Here is a 19,657-nt window from a genome sequence, read left to right as displayed (position 1 = left end):
AAGTAGGCAAGGGGACTGGTGAAATAGGTGATGGGGATTAAGGAGGGCACTTGCCATCATGAGCACAGGGTGATGTATGGAAGTGCTGAATCACTATATTGTACACCTGAAACTAATGTAGCACTGTATGTTAACTAACTTGAATTAAAAACTTGAAGAAAACTAAAAAGCAAGAACACTATACAATGTAATTTTGAAGGCAAAACCTCTGTCTTAAATTGCAGAAGGCTGATATATTTTTAAATGGGTCACCTGTTTTTATAACAAGGTGCTGTCACAGAAATTGCATATAACTCACTTGATACACATAAGTGAGCTAGTCTATGAATTTTCTAGTGGTAAAAGACAGTTGGAAGCTAGGGGCCAGAGTTCATGGAGGTGTATGTATAGAGCCTGGAAGGATAGATTTAACTTTAATCTGATGCCTTGTGAAAATGCCAAGGAAAAAATGCCTTGTATTTGTTTAATCTGAATGAGAAGATGGATACAAAAGCATCCTCTTCCAAAAATCTGAAAATGTTATAAAAGGGGAAATGCCCAGATTTTTATTGAAAAAGGAAATAAGAAACCATAGAAATGAGTTATAAGTTAGATCCAAGGAAAAGGTTCTAGAGATTATAGGTTAACACACAGCTACAGATTAGCCAAAGTTTTCTAGAAATTTTCAAAGTACAATACAATTTGAGATGATGAATATGTGGCTCTGCATGAAGCTGATGTTCGTTTTCTTTCAACTTCTTTGATTCTCTTTAACATACGTTTCTAGTAGATCAATGTTAGTTATGTATGGTATAAAACTGTATACTTGATTTGAGTCTGCATAAACATAGTTAAAATGAATAATTACATCGTAAACACTTTGTGATTGGTATCATTCAAAAGTTCTTATTCTTGGGAATGGACATTTTTTCCCTAGATATAAATACCTTAGTTTTACCTAAATGGCATGTATTAACGATACCCATAACTGATTTAGTTAATAACTGAACTTACAATGACAGGTGCATTAAGTAGCATACACCTTAAAGTCAAGAGTGTGATTTATTGCATTTAGGATTTTGAAAGAAATCTTAGTTTTAACTATTTGCTTCTCTAGAAGTCTCCTAAGTCTGAAAATATAATGATTAAGAAAGTGTTAGGTAAACTAAGACGGTGGGTGGTTGCCAAAGAAAACCTACCAAGGAGTGGCTCGTGACTATGGGAAGGAACAGCACTGTGGTTTTGCCTTGGAGCCTCTGGCTCCCCTATTTCAGAAGGATTTCGTGGAATCGGCTCCTTATTTGACATCTGAAAAGACAGGATAATAAATAGTAAGGCTCCTACTTGAGTGAAATAATGACCTCTTAGCAATGGTCGGATGTGGGCCTGATGGCAGTGCCACCACTGCCATCATCAGTATGACAGCCTGCATCTGCCCAGTACTATGTGCCAGGACCCCACAAGCAGCCTCTCCTTTCGTGTCTCAAACGTTGTGAGGTCAGAAATCTGAGGGCTAAAGCTTGCCCAGAGTGTTGGGGCCATTATTCTAACCCATCCACCTGACGCCAGGGTCCACATTCTTTATAACAATAACTGAATGTACATGCTATAAGGACAAGTTTTGGATTAAGGAGGAAAAGCTATTTTTTTTTTAAGAAAATGATCATAAAACTATCACACATGAAACTACAATGGGAAATAGTGCTTTGGAGTGGGAAATGGATTAAACTAGAGGCTTTTACCAACAAGTTTTCATATTGTTGCAGAGTTACAAGCCAAACAATTGAATGTAGTTAAAATTTTTTTTAATGTTTGTTTATTTTTGAGAGAGAGAGAGAGAGCAAGCAGGGGAGGGGCAGAGAGAGAGGGAGACACAGAATATGAAGCAGGCTCCAGGCTCTGAGCTATCAGCAAAGAGCCCAACACAGGGTTCGAACTCAGGAACCATGAGATCATGACCTGACCTGAGCCAAAGTCAGAGGCTTAAACTGACTAAGCCACCCAGGCGCCACACAATTCAATATTTAATGTAGCTTATCAATATACATCATTTACCAATATAATATTACTGACACTTTATTAGCCTGGCAATTGCCCTCCGATCACATCTCCTTTTCTCTTCTGCTGAAGTCACCACAGTCTTGAGTTTTATGTTGATTTTCTTGTTACTTTTATAATTTTAGCACCTATATAAATACCCTTAAGCAATGTATGGTTTCTTAAACCTTATTTTGAACACTCAATAAATGCAGTAATGCTCGGTGAAAAAAAAATACTTCATTTACCTACACTTTCTTATTGAGTTGGTGAATTTGATCTATGAAATGTCTATATAATGCACACTACTTGGAGATTATGTTGGAATGCCATAACTCCCTGCTTCTAGCTTATTGTCTGGCAAAAAAGGGGTACTTAATAAACATTTGCTAAATGTAGGAGTAAAACTTAAATACTAGACCGAAAGACTTAGGACATGTGTATAAAAACATTTTTTCAATTTCCGGTCCGATTTCTCTTATATTTTTATACCACTTAGTTTATAGTCCCACTTGAGATCTTTTTGTTGTCTGGGATACATTAGAATTATATTGTAGATGGCTCCTCCAGATATTTAGGACTACATTTAATCAATTTTGTAAACGTAACCATGCATTTCAAATAGCTAGTATATGTTAAATTGAATTAAATAGTAGCTTATAGTAATTTTCCCCCACACCATAAGGAGTACATTTAATCCACTGAATTAGAACCCATTAAAATAACATTAATAGCTACCATTTATTGGTCACAGGTTGTGTACTAGTCACTGTTAAGTTTTTGTTTGTTTTTGCATAAAATCACTTCATTTGCACACCACTCCAAGAGTTCGGTGCTATTATTATCCCTACTTAACAGATGAGGAAATTGAGGCACAGAGTTTAAATAGCAAGCCTGTGGTTGCCCAGCAATAAATGTCTGAGTCACAACTCGGATCCAGATAGTATGCTGTCAGCCACTATTCTATGTTGCCTCTTAAAATCCATGGAAAAGAGTTTATTTTTACAGGACGGCATCTTTTCTCAAAAGAAATAATATTTCATGAATATTAACACTTACCGTACTTACTTTCCTGCAGTTTATAGTGTGAGAATCTTTCATTAAATCTGCTGGCCTTGAGTCCTCAAGGGAGGAAGAAGCCTGTAACCTTTAAAAAGTGACACATAAAATTTTTCTCTATGTATAAGGTAATTTTCTCCTCCAAATGCATAATCTACTGATAAAAATACAGTGAAAAACAGGAGACTGAATGTCATGACAGTTTTCACAATTAGACTAATTTGTTCAGTGCCATACTTAGTTTTTACTATGGGCCGCTGAAAAGTAGCCTGTGGTAAATAGAAACCTAAAACTCTGAGGGTAAGAGCTCTTAGGTAAGTCATGTTGCCTGTCTTAATATAGCATGTGGCAAAGTTTGAATAGTAATACAGTTCAAAATAGGCATTCACATAAAGAATCTGTTCCTTACCAGTTCCTTATAGACAACAGAGCTGAGAGTAAAGAAAGATTTCCTAACATCCCACAACCTTTAAGTGAAAAATGGTCACATTTTTACTACAATAGGTCATCCCCAGGTGCAAAATCAATGAAACATAAAACAACACAAACAAAATCATATGCTTTAGTCATAAATCTCTTCAAGACAATATGACAATATTAGTCTCTTCAAAACTTGGACAGTATGGTATAAAGTTAAGTGCTCGACTATGTGAAATTCATAATGGCATTAGCATAACTTTGTCTTTATTGTCAAAAAACTAGTTGACAAGAAATTATAGAGGAAGAAATTAAAATGCAGGAATGAAACGAATTAGGTATAAAACACAAGTGAAAAAAAATCAGTGACCTGTCTTGGGGATTTTTCATAGGACAGCCCATGTAAATAGCTTTGCTGGTTTCTCATTCTATAGTTCATTATTTAAAACTACCACCTGTTCAATTAGCCTTAGGTTAAAGATGCACCCCCTTCCCTGGACTTCATTTCCACATTAATCTAAAATACAGCTTCATATTAGTCACCTGGGCAGAAACCTGCTATTTAAGTCCCTTCACCATGTTAAAACTCGGCACTGCTCAGCAACCCAACTTCTCTCACAAACTCCTTGTTATGCTGAAACCATCATGCTTTCTCCTACCTATCTCTATACTTTGGCTGTGGTGCCTCCATGGATAAACACCCTCCCCACTGCTTCCTAGACATTCTAATGGTATTCAGTTGTCAATGTGTGGTTCAAGTTCCACTTTTCTTCAAGTGCCCTTCCAGCATCTATGGTCAAATGATTTTCAGCAGGGCTCTAAAGACCATTCAATGGAGGAAAGGATAATCTTCAACTGATGACATGGGAAAACTGGATAGCTACATGAAGAAGAAAGTTGGACCCTACCCTGTACCGTACACAAAATTAACTCAAAATGGACCAACACCTAAACATAAGACCTAAAATTATAAAACTCTTAGCAGAAAACAGGGGAAAAGCCTTATGACATTGAATTTGGTGATCATTTTTTAGATGGTGTCAAAACACCAAAACAAAACTGGGTCACATCAAAATTAAAAAATTTTGTATATCAAAGGAAACTATGAACAGAGTGAAAAGGCAACCCACGGAGAGGGGAAAAAATATTTACCAACCCTATATCTGATAAGGGGTTAATATCCAGGATACGTAAAGAACTCCTACAACTCAACAACCAACAGCCCGGTGAAAAACTGGGCAAAGGACCTGAATAAATAATTCTCCAAAGAAGGACTACAAGTGGCCAATAAGCACATGAAAAGATGTTCAAAATCACTAATCATTAGGGAAATACAAATCAAAACCACAACGAGCTACCACCTCGCACCCATCAAGAGAACTATCAATGTACAGAAAATAACAAGTGTTGGCAAGGATGTGGAGAAACTAGAAAACTTGTGCACTGCTGGTAAGAACGTACAATGGTACAACTGCTATGGAAAACAGAATGGTGGTTCTTCAAAAAATTTAAAATACAATCACCATATGATTCAGCAGTTCTACTTCTGGGTGCATATGCAAAAGAATTGAAAGCAGGGAGTAGAACAGATACTTGTATACCCACATTCATAATAGCCACAAGGTGGAAGCAACACAGGGATCCACAGATTAATGCATAAAGAAAATGTGGCATATATATATATAGTGAAATATTATTCAGCCTTACAAGGAAGTTCTGACACATGCTGCAACCTGCTTAAACCTTGAAGGCATTATGCTAAGTGAAAGAAATCATTCACAAAAGGACAAATAATTATGATTCATTCAGAAGAGCTACTTAGAGCAGTCAAATTCATGGAGACAGAAAGTAGAATGGTGGTTGCCAGGGGCTCAGGGAAGAGGGAAATGGGAAGTTGTTGTTTAATGGGAGTTTCAGTTTTGCAAGGTAAAAGGTTCTAGAGATGGATAGTGGTGGTGATTGCATGACGATGCAAATGTACTTAATGTCACTCAACTATAAACTTAGGAATGTTAACCTTTTTATGTTTTGCCACAATTAAAAAAGAAAATGCTTTTTGCTGATACAATTGTTTTCAGTACTTAAGCCATTTAGTTGTAAAATCTTACATCTAGAAGGAAACCTGGATCCTATAGTGAAACTCCGTAGAGGATTAAATGCCAAGAATGTACAAATTACACACTCAAGCATTTAATAATATACTATATAGTACTTTCAGTTTTACATATTAAGTGTTAAGAGATTTATGATCAAAGTGTATGATGGGTCATATGCATATTCTTGTGCATATGTTTCATAATACTTTCAATTCTTAAAAGTATATAGCACATTGCAAGTATTCAATATTCAATAAAATTGGGCAGACAGTAGTCACATGACAAATGTCTGAGTTTTTTTCAATGTAAACTTTTTAATATGAAAATTTAAACTGTATAAACAGGTAGAAAATAAAAAGCAAAAATTTCTTCTCCCTTGTATGTCTCCTACCCCCGCCCCCCCAATGCCTAGTTGCAAATAGGAGAAGTAACTAGTCTGAACAAATTTCCATATTGTTCTATATTGTGAGGTTTTAGGACCCTTCTCTACAATTCCAAAATCAAAAAGGCTTTGAACACTGAAAGATTTCCCATAATTTATTTGGCAGCAAAATTAGAACTGATCTGAACTTGGCCAAGTCTGACCTGATAGGAAGCTAATATTTTATCCTACTCTGCCCTCCTAATATTTGTAACAATTCACTCCAGAAATAGATCTTTGAACTTTCATTATGGAAAACTTCCAAAAGATATAAAAGTAGATAATACAATGAAAGATCAATAATTCTTTTCCAAATCTTATTTAATGTATACACCCCAACCTCCTCTCCTCTCCTCCCAGACGTTTTACCATTTAATCTGTAAATACTTCTCAAAGCATAAATACTAATGTAATTGATTATGGGGTGCTGCCCATGATGTAACTAATTGTTCTAAACAAATTAAATTTCAAAACACTATATTTAAATGTTTGGTAGAATTCATCTGGGAACCCATCTGGTCCTGGGCTTTTGTTTGTTGGGATTTTGTTGATCACTGATTCCATTTTACTACTGGTAATGGCTCTGTTCAGATTTTCTGTTTCTCCCTGATTCAGTTTGTAAGACTGTATATTTCTAGGCATTTATCTATTCCAGATTATTCAATTTGTTGGCAATTTTTCAGGGTAGTTTCTTATATTCCTTTGTAGTGTAGGTTGCAACTTCTCTTTCATTTCTGATTTTGAGTCCTCTCCTTTTTCTTGATGAGTCTGGGTAAGGTTTATCAATTTTGTTTATCTTTCTAAAGAACCAACTTTTAGCTTTGCTGATCTTCTTGTGTTTTTTGTTTTTTGTTTTTTTTTAGTCTCTATTTCATTTATTTCCACTCTAGTCTTTATTATTTCCTTCCTTCTACCAACTTTGGATTTTGCCTTCTTTTTCTAGTTCCTTTACAGATAAAGTCACATTGTTGGAGATTTTTCTTGGTTCTTGAGGTAGGCCTGTATCACTATAAACTTCCTTCTTAAAACTGCTTTTGTTGTATCCCAAAGATTTTGAACTATTGTGTTTCCATTTTCTATTGTTTCTAGTTATTTTTTAATTTCCTCTTTCATTTCTTCGTTGATCCACTTGTTGTTGAGCACGTTGTTTAGCCTCCATGAGTTTGTGTTTTCTCCAGGGTTTTGTTATTGTAATTGATTTCTACTTTCATATTGTAGTAGTTAGAAATGATGCTTGATATAATTTTAGTTTCTTTAAATTTATTGAGAATTCTTTTGTGCACCAGCATGTAATCTATACTTGAGAAGGCTCCATGTGCATCTAATGTGTATTCTGGGGTACCTAGCTGGCTCAGTAGGTTAAACCTCCAACTTTGGCTCAGGTAATGATTTCATGGTTTTTGAGTTTGAGCCCAGTGTCGGGCTCTGTGCTGACAGCTCAGAGCCTGGAGCCTGCTTCAGATTCTGTGTCTCCCTCTCTCTCTCTCTTCCCCTCCCTTCTGTCTGCTCACATGTCTGTCTGTCTGTGTCTCTCTCCCAAAAATAAATAAACATTAAAAAATAAATGAAGAAGGGGTGCCTGGGTGGCTCAGTCAGTTGAGCATCAGACTTTGGCTCAGGTCATGATCTCACAGCTAGTGAGTTCAAGCCCTGCATCAGGCCCTGTGCTGATAGCTCGGAGCCTGGAGCCTGCTTTAGCTTCTGTATCTCCCTTTCTCTTTGCCCCTAACCCACTTGCAGTCTGTCTTTTTCTCTCTCAAAAATAAATAAACATTAAAAAAATTTTTCTAAATAAATAAAAGAAATGTGTATTCTGCTATTTGGGGATGAGACATTCTGTATATATTTTTTTATGTCCATCTGGTCTAATGTGTCATTTAGAGTCACTGTTTTCTCATTCACAGATGTCAGTGAAGTGTTAATGTTCCCTACTATTATTGTATTACTGTCAATTTCCCCCTTTATGCCTGCTAATATTTTCTTTATATATTTAGGTGCTTCCATGTGGGGTTTAATAGATATTTACAATCATTATATCCTCTTATTGGATTGATTCCTTTATTATTATGTAACACCCTTCTTTGTTGTTGCTATGGTCTTTGTTTTAAAGTCTATTTTGTCTAATAGAAGTATTACTACCCCAGAGCCTTTTTTTTCCTGCCTCCATTTGAATGGAATCTCTTTCTCCATCCCTTCACTTTCAGTTTGTATGTTTTTAGCTCTGAAGTGAGTATCTTGTATGCAGCATATAGTTCTAATTTTTTTATCTATTGAATCACCTTATGTCTTTTGATTGGAACATCTACATTTAAAGAAATTATTATTTTTTTAATGATTATTTTTGAGAGAAAGAGAGTGAGCAGGGGAGGGGTAGAGAAAGGGGTCAGTGGATCCAAAGCGGGCTCCATCCTGACAGCAGAGAGTCTGATGCAGGGCTCAAACTCATGAACTATGAGATCATGCCCTGAGCCAAAGTCAGATGCTTAACCCACCCAGGTGCCCCTACATTTAAAGTAATTATTGATAAGTATGTACTTATTGCCATTTTGTATCTTCCTTTCTGGTTGTTGTAGTTTTTTGTTTTTTCTTCTTGCTCTTTTCCTGGTGATTTGATGACTTTCTTTAGTGTTATGCTGGGATTCCTTTCTCTTGATTTTTTTGCATATCTTTTATACATTTTTGGCTGCGGTTACTATGAGTTTCACATATAACATCCAATGTATACTATATGAAGTTGATGGTGTCTTAAGTTTGACATTCTAATTTTTTTTTTAATATTTATTTTTGAGAGAGAGAGGGAGAGCAAGTAGGGGAGGGGTACAGAGAATGGGAGACAGAGAATCCGAAGTAGGCTCTGCACTGTTAGCACAGAGCCTAACATGAGGCTTGAACTCATAAACCACGAGATCATGACCTGAGTCCAAGTTGGACACCTAAATAACTGAGCCACCCAGGCACCCCTTAAGCTTGACATCCTAAAAGCACTACATTTTTACTCCCACCTTTCATATTTTATGTGTAGGATATCATATTTTATACCTTTTAATTTTTGTATCCCTTAACCAATTTGTTGATATTATTAATTTTATTAATTTTGTTCTTTAACCATCATAGTAGCTTTATATGTAATTGACCTACTACCTTTACTGTGTGTATTTTTTAACCAGTGAAATTTTTTCCTTTCACAATTTTCTTCTATTTATGGCCTTTTCTGATTAAAAATTTCTCTTCAACATTGCACATAAGGCCAGTTTAGTGGTGGTGAAATCCTTTAATTATGTTTGGGAAACTCTTTATGTCTCCTCAATTCTTTTTTTTTTTTTTTAAATTTTTTGTTTGTTTTATTTTTGAGAGAGACAGATCATGAGTGGAGGAGGGGCAGAGAGAGAGGGAGACACAGAATCTGAAACAGACTTCAGGCTCTGAGTGTCAGCATAGAGCCCAACACGGGGCCTGAACTCGTGAATCATGATATCATGACCTGAGCCCAAAGTTGTACGTGCAACTGACTGAGCCACCCAGGTATCCCTCTCCTCAATTCTTAATGATAATCTTGCTGAAAGAATATCCCTTCCCCGCCCCCCCTTAAATGTTTCTTTATTTGTTTTGAGAGAGAAAGAGAGACTAGGGGTAGGGCAGAGAGAGAGAATCCCAAGCAGACTGTACAGTCAGTGCAGAGCCTGATGAGGAGCTTGAATCACGAATCATGAGATCATGACCTGAGCCAAAATCAAGAGTCAGACGGTTAACCAGCTGAGCCACTCAAGCACCCCTGGGTAGAATATTCTTAGTTGTAGTTTTTTCCTTTCAGCACTTTGAATATATCATACCACTCCCTCTTGACCTGCAAATTTTCTGCTGAAAAATCAGCTGATAACCTTATGGAGTTTTCTTTGTATGTTTCTAGTTGCTTCTCTCTTGCTGCTTTTAAAATCCTCTCTTAACAATTTAAGATGTCAAAAACTAAAGATAAGTGTCATGGTGTGGATTTCTTGGGTTTATCTTATTTGGGGATTTCTTTGCCTTCTTAACCTAGATGTCTGTTTCCTTCCCCAGGTTAGGGAAGTTTTCAGTTACTATTTCTTCAAATAAGTTTTCTGCCCGTTTCTCTCTCTTGTTCTTCTTCTGGGATCCTTATGATGCAAATGTTTGTTCACTTGATATTGTCCAAGAGATCCCTTAACCTGTCCTCATTCTATTTTTATTTTTGTTGTTTAGCTTGGATGCTCTCCACTACCTTGTCCTCAAAATTAGTGATCCATTCTTCTGCATCTGCTAATTTACTGCTGATTACCTCTATTATACTTTTCATTTAAGTCATTGTATCCTTTAATTCTGATTATTTTAATATTTTCTGTCAACTTGTTGAAGTTCTCACTAAGTTCATCCACTCTTCTCTCTTGTCCAGTGAGCATCTTGGTGCCCATTACTTTGAACTCTTTATCAGGTAGACTGGTTATCTCCATTTAGTTTTTTGCCTAGGGTTTTGTCTTGTTGTTTTGTTTGGTACACATTTCTGTCTTCTCATTTTTAACTTTTTGTTTTTTTCTTCTATGAATTAGGTGGAACAGTTACTTTTCCCAAACTTGAAGGAATGGGCTTGTGTATGGTTGTCCTCTGTGTAGACTATGTGCCTGGTGACTTTCGCTGACTGGCTAGAGCTGTGGCTAGCATGGGTGCAGATTCCAGGGCACTCTGAGCTAGGGCTGCCCTGGTGAGATAGCTGGAGCTGATGTGGGCATGGGCCAGTGTAGTCTCAGGGCTCTCTGCACAGAGGGTGCCCTGGCAGGACAGCAGAGAAGAGGCAGTGTAAGCTGGGGGTGCCTGGGGCTCTCCACAGAGAGGGCAGCCTGGCAGAGTAGCTAAAAATAAGGCAGGGCTGAGTCTGAGGGTCCTGGGGCACACTGTGAAGACGGCATTCTGATAGGGTGTCTGAAGCTAATGCAGGCACGATCCAAGTGGCCCCAGAGTGCTATGGACCAGAGGTGCCCTAGTAAGTCATATGGAACTGAAGTGGTTCAGGTCTAGAGTATTCTGGGCTGCTTTGTACCCATGTCAGCTTTGCAAGACAGCTGCAGCTGTAGTGAGCACTGACCAGGTGTGTTCTGGCATGCGTTACACTGGGACAACCTTGGTGGTACAGCAGGGCTGGTGTGGGCTCGGGGCATGGGGCTCACTGAAGCATTAGGCCACCTAGAATGCCGAACCCTGCTTCCATCCACACTCTCAAGGTGGAGGGGAAATATAAACCGTGGCCACCATCCCCTCTGACCTGGACAAAGTTCCAGCAGTTCCCTGCTATTTGACAGAGTTCTCGGCTGGTTCCTGTATATTCTAGTTGACCTTTTAATCCATGACTTTTTTTATGTGCCCCACAGCAGATGATGTGCTCACAGTATCCCTTCTCACTGCTGTTTGCAGTGTCAAGGGTGAGGATTCCCTTTGTTACTGAGTCTCTATTTCTCTCGCTATTCTTTATGTGGTCTCTGTATCTTTAATTGTGCAGAAGCTGTTTAGTCAGCCCTCTGCTCTTCTTCAGGAGAAACTTCTCTATAAATAGGTGTATATTTGGTGTGTCTGTGGAGGAGGTGAGTTCAGGGTCTTCTAACATCACCCCCTTGGAACAAAATCTCTTCTTTATGATTTTTCTGAATATTTTCTTTTCTCTAGCATATGTTATTGTAAGAATACAGTATACAATACATCTAACATACAAAATATGTGTTAATTGACCATTTATGTTATTGGTAAGGCTTCTAGTGAACAGTAGGCTATTAGCAGTTAGGCTTTGGAGGAGTCAGAAGTTATACATGGATGTTTGACTGTGAGGGGTGATATCCCCAACTGCCATACTGTTCAAGGGCCAGCTGTATATATTTTTAACTGTGTGGGGAGGGGTGAGCAATTGTTGAAGGTTCTTGGCCATTTATAATTTTTCTAGTCTACTCTCCAACTTCTTTACTACTTATTTTATTCCCCAAGCTCTTTTTAAAAATTGGTTTTAGCTAGTATCCAAAATCTATAAAGAGCTCACCAAACTCCACACCCGTAAAACAAATAATCCAGTGAAGAAATGGGCAGAAAACATGAATAGACACTTCTCTAAAGAAGACATCCAGATGGCCAACAGGCACATGAAAAGATGCTCAACGTCGCTCCTCATCAGGGAAATACAAATCAAAACCACACTCAGATATCACCTCACACCAGTCAGAGTGGCTAAAATGAACATATCAGGAGACTATAGATGCTGGAGAGGATGTGGAGAAACGGGAACCCCCTTGCACTGTTGGTGGGAATGCAAACTGGTGCAGCCGCTCTGGAAAACAGTGTGGAGGTTCCTCAAAAAATTAAAAATAGACCTACCCTATGGCCCAGCAGTAGCACTGCTAGGAATTTACCCAAGGGATACAGGAGTGCTGATGCATAGGGGCACTTGTACCCCAATGTTTATAGCAGCACTCTCAACAATAGCCAAATTATGGAAAGAGCCTAAATGTCCATCAACTGATGAATGGATAAAGAAATTGTGGTTTATATACACAATGGAGTACTACATGGCAATGAGAAAGAATGAAATATGGCCTTTGTAGCAATGTGGATGGAACTGGAGAGTGTGATGCTAAGTGAAATAAGCCATACAGAGAAAGACAGATACCATATGTTTTCACTCTTAGGTGGATCCTGAGAAACTTAACAGAAACCCATGGGGGAGGGGAAGGAAAAAAAAAAGAGGTTAGAGTGGGAGAGAGCCAAAGCATAAGAGATTCTTAAAAACTGAGAACAAACTGAGGGTTGATAGGAGGTGAGAGGGAGGGGAGGGTGGGTGATGGGTACTGAGGAGGGCACCTTTTGGGATGAGCACTGGGTGTTGTATGGAAGCCAATTTGACAATAAATTTCATATATTGAAAACAAAATTATACTTCAGTTAAAAAAATAAATAAAATTTAAAAAATTCTTTAATAACTTTATTATTTATACCCTATATAAACTTTAATATAAATAAAGGTTAATAAAGTTATAAAGTTTATTTATAAAGTTTAAATGAAGTTAATAATGTTATACTATCAAACTTCTATAGTAAGATATATTCATTTTATCACCTGAAACACACATTTTCTGCAACTTATTATTTACCTTTTTCAGAATGGTTATTATGGTTAAGTTTTGAGTTTTTATATAATTAACTTTTTTCTTTATGAATTATAGATTTTTTGTGATGTTTAGAAAGGAGTTTCTAAACTAAGATTATAAAAATCCATACCTGTGTTCTTGATACACTTCTTATAGTTTTCATTTTTTTAAGTTTATTTCTTTATTTTGAGGGGGGGAAGGGGCAGAGAGAGAGGAGGGAGAGAGAGAATCCCAAGCAGGCTCCGAAAGCAGAGCTCTGACATGGGGCTGGAACCCACGAACCATGAGATCATGACCTGAGCTGAAATTGGCCTGCTTAACCGACTGAGCCACCCAGGTGCCCCATATAATACTTAACCTTTTTTTGTTGCTACTATGAAAATGATCTTCTCTTCCATTATGTTATTGAACTGGTTATTGTTTGAATATAGGAAACTTACTGATTTTTGACTACTGGTTTTATAAGTATAATAATTTCACTTGTGAAGATATCTGCAGCAATAAAACATTACCTTTGTAAGTCCAGGACTTCATTTACAAGATCTGTTCCAATACTACCAGGGCCAAGTACTATTCCAGTAGACATTCCAGGTACATTAATATAAGATGGTTTTGAGGATTCTAAATAATAACAAAAGGGAAAATCCAATTGAAGACTTCTAAAAAGTTATGTATAACTTTGGTTAATATTTTTATCTCAATTCAAATACATTTCCCATTTTCCTTTTTAAAAGAAACATACTAGCTACATCCTAAAATATTAGAAATATTTATGCTTGCATTACAAACATAACTCATGATGGCTTAAGACGTGTATGAAGAATGACAGGAGTCAAATATGTAGAACATCATTGAGGGTATAATCATGACCTGTAACCCTTGAGCACAGACAGTTCCTTCCCATTTTAATCTCCACACTGAAGCCAGAGTAATACTGCTTTATTTTTAATATTCCTTCATATTTCTGTTTTTATTTATACAAGTAATAGAATAAAATATTCCTGTGGTGAAAAACCAAGATAAGCAAAAACTCCCCATTAATACTTTTCATTAATTTGCTCAACAGATATGTATTGAGTGCCACAAACTACAAGGAACTATGCTAGCCACTAGATAGATAATGGATAAAATACCATTCCTACTCTCGAAGAACTCGATCTAGGGGTCAGACCAGATGAACAAACAACTAATTGCAATACAGTGTGAGAGTATAATGGAAGGGTAATCAAAGAATTGTAGAAATTCTAAAGAGGATAACTTTAGCCCTACAAGTCTTTGCAATATTACCTTGAAATCTTTCCCTCTCCAAGACAGAAAAAGATGGTAACAATAACAACACTCCTAGTAATAAATCCCCATCATTTAAAACCAAGCTTACCTTCTGCTAATTGAGAGCTGCAAGGAAGTAACGATGCTTCTCTAACCTCACTATGTCCCCTAGAATGAAGAAACACCATAGGTGTTAATTGTTAACAATTGTTAAATTGTTAAATAAGCAGAGCTTTAATGTAGTGGCTTTATCAGTTCTTGACCTTTTTGTTTTATATATACTTATTGTTAATGTCACCACTAGAGATCAAAGTATTTATGTGCTAAGTACCAGGACATTTGCTAAATGTCTTATTACCCTATAAGGTACATTTTCTCAGTCACAAACTCTCGGTTTGTATACTAATGATAAGAAGGCAAGGATTATTGGAATGATAAACAGGGGATAGTGCTGGAATGCCAAGCTTTGGGGGCCTTTTAAAAACTTAAATATAGTAGATCAGGAAACAGAATTGGGTTAATGTTACAGCAATTACAATGAAAAACTTAGAGAAAAATAATCATACTTAAAATGGGCTATGCTATCCTATTAAGCAAAGCAGGGAAAGTTGTTCTTCCTTTAAGTTAGCTGACACAGACATAGCCAGGGTTTGGCAAGCGGTGCTTAGGCTGGATTTGTGCTTATCCCTCGGCCAAATATTCCTACACAATCACATGTAGTACCTCAGGCTTAGAAGATGTCTACAAAAATGATCCGTGGGACAAAACAATTTCTTACGATGATATATAGTTTAAAGCTACAACCACATCATTTATTGGAAGGTCATGACAAGGCCATGAAAGGTAGGAAGAAAGTACTTAAATGCATTTATTATCACATTTTATACCAAGCAAAAAGAAATGTATTCCAAAAGGGAAAACTTTCAGCCTAATTCTGAGAAGTAACGCCAGTCAACAGTGAATGAATTACAAAAAGTATGTACTGAAGTTATAAAGCCAGATGATCATGCAACTTTAATGGTTTAGCAAGACAAGAAAAGACATGACACTTATTTGAAATCAACATAAAGGTCTTAACAACATAAAAGTTACTTACAAAACTAAATTGTTGACAGACACAATATATTCCAGTTCTTTGGTCCAAGGATTTGTGAAACTAAACCACTGGCTTTTTAAAGTTACAAAAGAGCCATCTTTCTTTCTGAACTTGTATGAATCTGTAAAGATTTTCTCTTTACTCTGTAGAACTTAACAAGAAAGGATAATAATCAGCGTAACGGTCTACTACATAAATCAATCCCTTGAGGGTTAATTCAAGTTTCAGATTTCACAGGAATGAAAAATGAGTTGAAGCTGTAATTAAAAAGTACCAAAAAATTACCCTACTCAATGCCTACCTGCTTTGTGCTTGTCAGTCAAATTACTATGGTCATCCTGATGAAAATATTCATAACAAGAAGTTCCCAAAAGTTCCTGAGGCAAGTATCCTAAAATTGCTGTTGCCCTGGTTTTAAAATCAAAAATAAACTTCAGATTGGTAAATTCATTCCCTTCCAGAGTACTGTAGGTCCACATACAGTCACAATAGTGGGAAAGTGACAGGGTATGAGTAAGCCATATGCATCACCGGGCCCCCCCTTTGGCTGCCCTAGACCCAGGCTAGAATGGACATCCCCCCCAGCCCAGGGTAGACTCTTTTTACCATTCACCAATAAAATTGTGGCCACAGACCATGCTCAGTTTCTGCACCACTGGCTCAGAAATATTCCAAGTTTATTTTTTGACTTGAACAAAATTATGCACATATCCACATTCTTTTTTCATTTAAACTTATTTCCTGTTCTGAAGCCTTAACAATCTAGTAGTACTATCAAGGTACATCTTTAATAGCCTTAAGTATCCCATTGAATGCTAATCATTATGGCAATAAATAAATGTTCACCTTTGGTCCACATAGACAAATTTCCCATTCTTTGCAAACCGGGTTATAAATTCAGTTGGTTTCACTTTAATCTCTCCACTGTTCTGTGGTACAATATATGGATGTAATCTTCCAATGGCAACAAGGCAGGTAAAATTACTACTGTCTTTCTTACTGTCCTTTTCTTCTTCCATTCCAACAATATTTGGAGGCCAGCTTCTCAAGTAACCAGTGCAATGGATAGTACAGAATTTTCTATGATCTAATTCAAAAGTTAAAAAAAAAAGAACATTTGTGTTATAATGAATAAACTCTTAAATTTCTTTGATATTTATAATAGTTATAATTGTGCTATAAAGTATTCTTGATGCTAAAATATGAAAGGGGAAAGGTATTACATTGAAAAGAAATCATCAATTACATTTAATAACCTTATTCTTAATGGGTTATTTTTCTCATCAACTAAATTATACATACTACAATAAAAAGTTAAAAGATTAATTTAGGTCTAAATAGGCCTGTAGCTAAGTATATTTCCAAGCCAGTTTTTAAAAAAAATTTTTTAATGTTTATTTCTGAGACAGAGAGCATGAGTGGGGGAGGGGCAGAGAGAGAGGGAGACACAGAATCTGAAGCAGGCTCCAGGCTCTGAGCTGTCAGCACAGAGCCCAACGTCGGGCTTGAACTCACAAACCGTAAGATCATGACCTGAGCTGAAGTCGGTCACTCAACCGACTGAGCCACCCAGGCGCCCCTCCAAGTTAGTTTTTTAAATAACAGCAATTCACATCTGTTAGAAAAACTTAAACTTCAAGCTCCCTTGCTCTTAACCACAAAGGTACTATTTTTAGCTTACTAACTTTTTGGTATAATTCATATTCAAAAATTTATACAAGACAGCATACATTCTTAAATTTCTTATGTTAGCACTTATACTGATTAATAGATATCTAGGGTTATAATAGATTATAAAAAATAGAGAACATTTGGAGAAATTCATAAAAGGTATAAAAATAAAATTTGATTTGATTTCACTTTTCAGAAAATTCTCAATTAACTCATAGGAAAAGACTTAACAGGCCCAATCAAAATAACAAAGAACTGGAGCTGTCAGCACAGAGCCCGACATTGGGCTCGAACCCATGAACCACGAGATCATGACCTGAGCCCAAAGTTGGACGCCTAACCAACTGAGCCAGCCAGGTGACCCTTAAATATTTATTTTTGAGAGACAGAGAGTGAGCACGTGCATTTGTGCAGGGGAGGGGCAGAGAAAGAGAGGATGACAGATTCTGAAGCAGCCTCTGAGCTGTCAGCACAGAGCCTGACGCAGGGCTCAAACTCATGGAACCATGAGATCATGAACTGAGCTGAAGTCGGAGGCTTAACCAACTGAGCTACCCAGGGGCCCTTCAAATATCAGGAAATTCTTAAAACAATGAGATACAACACAGGCATAAAAGATAAGCAGTATACAGATTATGGCAACTCACACACAAAAAACCAATTTACAGGTTAAAAGAGATGGGAGGGGAAAGCCTGGTAAAAATTATTTAAAACAGTTGTTTGTGGGGCGCCTGGGTGGCGCAGTCGGTTAAGCGTCCGACTTCAGCCAGGTCACGATCTCGCGGTCCGTGAGTTCGAGCCCCGCGTCGGGCTCTGGGCTGATGGCTCAGAGCCTGGAGCCTGTTTCTGATTCTGTGTCTCCCTCTCTCTCTGTCCCTCCCCCGTTCATGCTCTGTCTCTCTCTGTCCCAAAAATAAATAAAATGTTGAAAAAAAAAAAAAACAGTTGTTTGTGATAAGAGTTATAAAAGACCAGAACACTCATTGTTTTAAATCAGCACTATTTGGTAAGACTGTTATTACAACAAATCTTAAAAAAGAATTTTTTTTTTAACAGATGATGATGTGGGCTCTCTTGTAAGACAGCACCTAACAGTAAGAGCAAAGACTTGGAGAACACTTCTTGTGCCATGCTGTTTTAAGTGCTTTAGATGTATAATTAATTTTATTTATTTATTTATTTTTATATCATTTTATATATTATTTTATATTTTATATTATATATATAAATTATATTATATATATTATATATATAAATTATATTATATATATTATATTATATTTTATATTATTTTATATCATTTTATATATTATTTTATTTTTATTTTTTTTCTATTTTTTATTTTTTTCAATATATGAAATTTATTGTCAAATTGGTTTCCATACAACACCCAGTGCTCATTCCAAAAGGTGCCCTCCTCAATACCCATCCCCCACCCTCCCCTCCCTCCCACCCCCCATCAACCCTCAGTTTGTTCTCAGTTTTTAACAGTCTCTTATGCTTTGGCTCTTTCCCACTCTAACCTCTTTTTTTTTTTTTTTTCCCTTCCCCTCCCCCATGGGTTTCTGTTAAGTTTCTCAGGATCCACATAAGAGTGAAACCATATGGTATCTGTCTTTCTCTGTATGGCTTATTTCACTTAGCATCACACTCTCCAGTTCCATCCACATTGCTACAAAAGGCCATATTTCATTCTTTCTCATTGCCACGTAGTATTCCATTGTGTATATAAACCACAATTTCTTTTTTTTTTTAATTTTTTTTTTCAACGTTTATTTATTTTTGGGACAGAGAGAGACAGAGCATGAACGGGGGAGGGGCAGAGAGAGAGAGGGAGACACAGAGTCGGAAACAGGCTCCAGGCTCAGAGCCATCAGCCCAGAGCCCGACGCGGGGCTCGAACTCACGGACGCGAGATCGTGACCTGGCTGAAGTCGGACGCTTAACCGACTGCGCCACCCAGGCGCCCCCTGTATAATTAATTTTAATAGCCCAGTGAGGTGTTCCTATATTAGCACCACTGTCTCAGGAAACTGAGTTAATGCCAAAGTCACAGCAGAAAAGGGTGGAGCTGTGAGTGCTCTGTCTTAGAAGGTGTTCAAACATGAGTTGTCTGGGTGACGGAGGGGGAGGAATACAAAAAGGTGTTTCAGTCAGAGGCAACAGCCAGTGTAAACCCAGAGCAGAGGGTGTCAGATGTGGGTGAAGGCATGGTCTGTGATGGGGGCGTGGCTTGACAATAAAGCAGGGAACAGATAGATTTAGCTCTTGTAAACCATGTATAGGACATAGTACTCATCACCTATCAGACATTACCTCCTCCATGGTCCACAGATGCCTTAAATTATAAGTTGTCTCTTCTATTCTCAATCCAGATATTTCCTTTAATTCTTTTCTGTTTCAGGTGTACAACACAGTGATTCAAGAAGTTTAAACATTATGCTATACTCACAAGTAGCTACCATCTGTCACCATA

The 19,657-nt window shown here is 37.2% G+C and overlaps 1 protein-coding gene across 2 annotated transcripts in view; it reads right to left on the bottom strand.

The window, feature by feature from the left end:
* The window catches only part of ARNTL2 (aryl hydrocarbon receptor nuclear translocator like 2), an 80,440-nt gene that overhangs the window by 578 nt on the left and 60,205 nt on the right, over nucleotides 1-19,657 (bottom strand). For both annotated transcript variants that reach the window (XM_032593937.1, XM_032593938.1), the window contains 7 exons: nucleotides 16,357-16,597; nucleotides 15,812-15,918; nucleotides 15,511-15,661; nucleotides 14,524-14,582; nucleotides 13,658-13,766; nucleotides 3,076-3,163; nucleotides 1,179-1,287 (listed from right to left, as the gene is read on the bottom strand). In XM_032593937.1, coding sequence (XP_032449828.1) covers nucleotides 1,179-1,287; nucleotides 3,076-3,163; nucleotides 13,658-13,766; nucleotides 14,524-14,582; nucleotides 15,511-15,661; nucleotides 15,812-15,918; nucleotides 16,357-16,597 — 864 coding nt within the window. The remainder of the gene's footprint in view (nucleotides 1-1,178; nucleotides 1,288-3,075; nucleotides 3,164-13,657; nucleotides 13,767-14,523; nucleotides 14,583-15,510; nucleotides 15,662-15,811; nucleotides 15,919-16,356; nucleotides 16,598-19,657) is intronic.

This window comes from Lynx canadensis, chromosome B4 (assembly GCF_007474595.2).
Source record: "Lynx canadensis isolate LIC74 chromosome B4, mLynCan4.pri.v2, whole genome shotgun sequence".
In the NCBI taxonomy this organism is placed as follows: domain Eukaryota; kingdom Metazoa; phylum Chordata; class Mammalia; order Carnivora; family Felidae; genus Lynx; species Lynx canadensis.
This window is presented reverse-complemented; position numbering and strand designations above follow the sequence as displayed.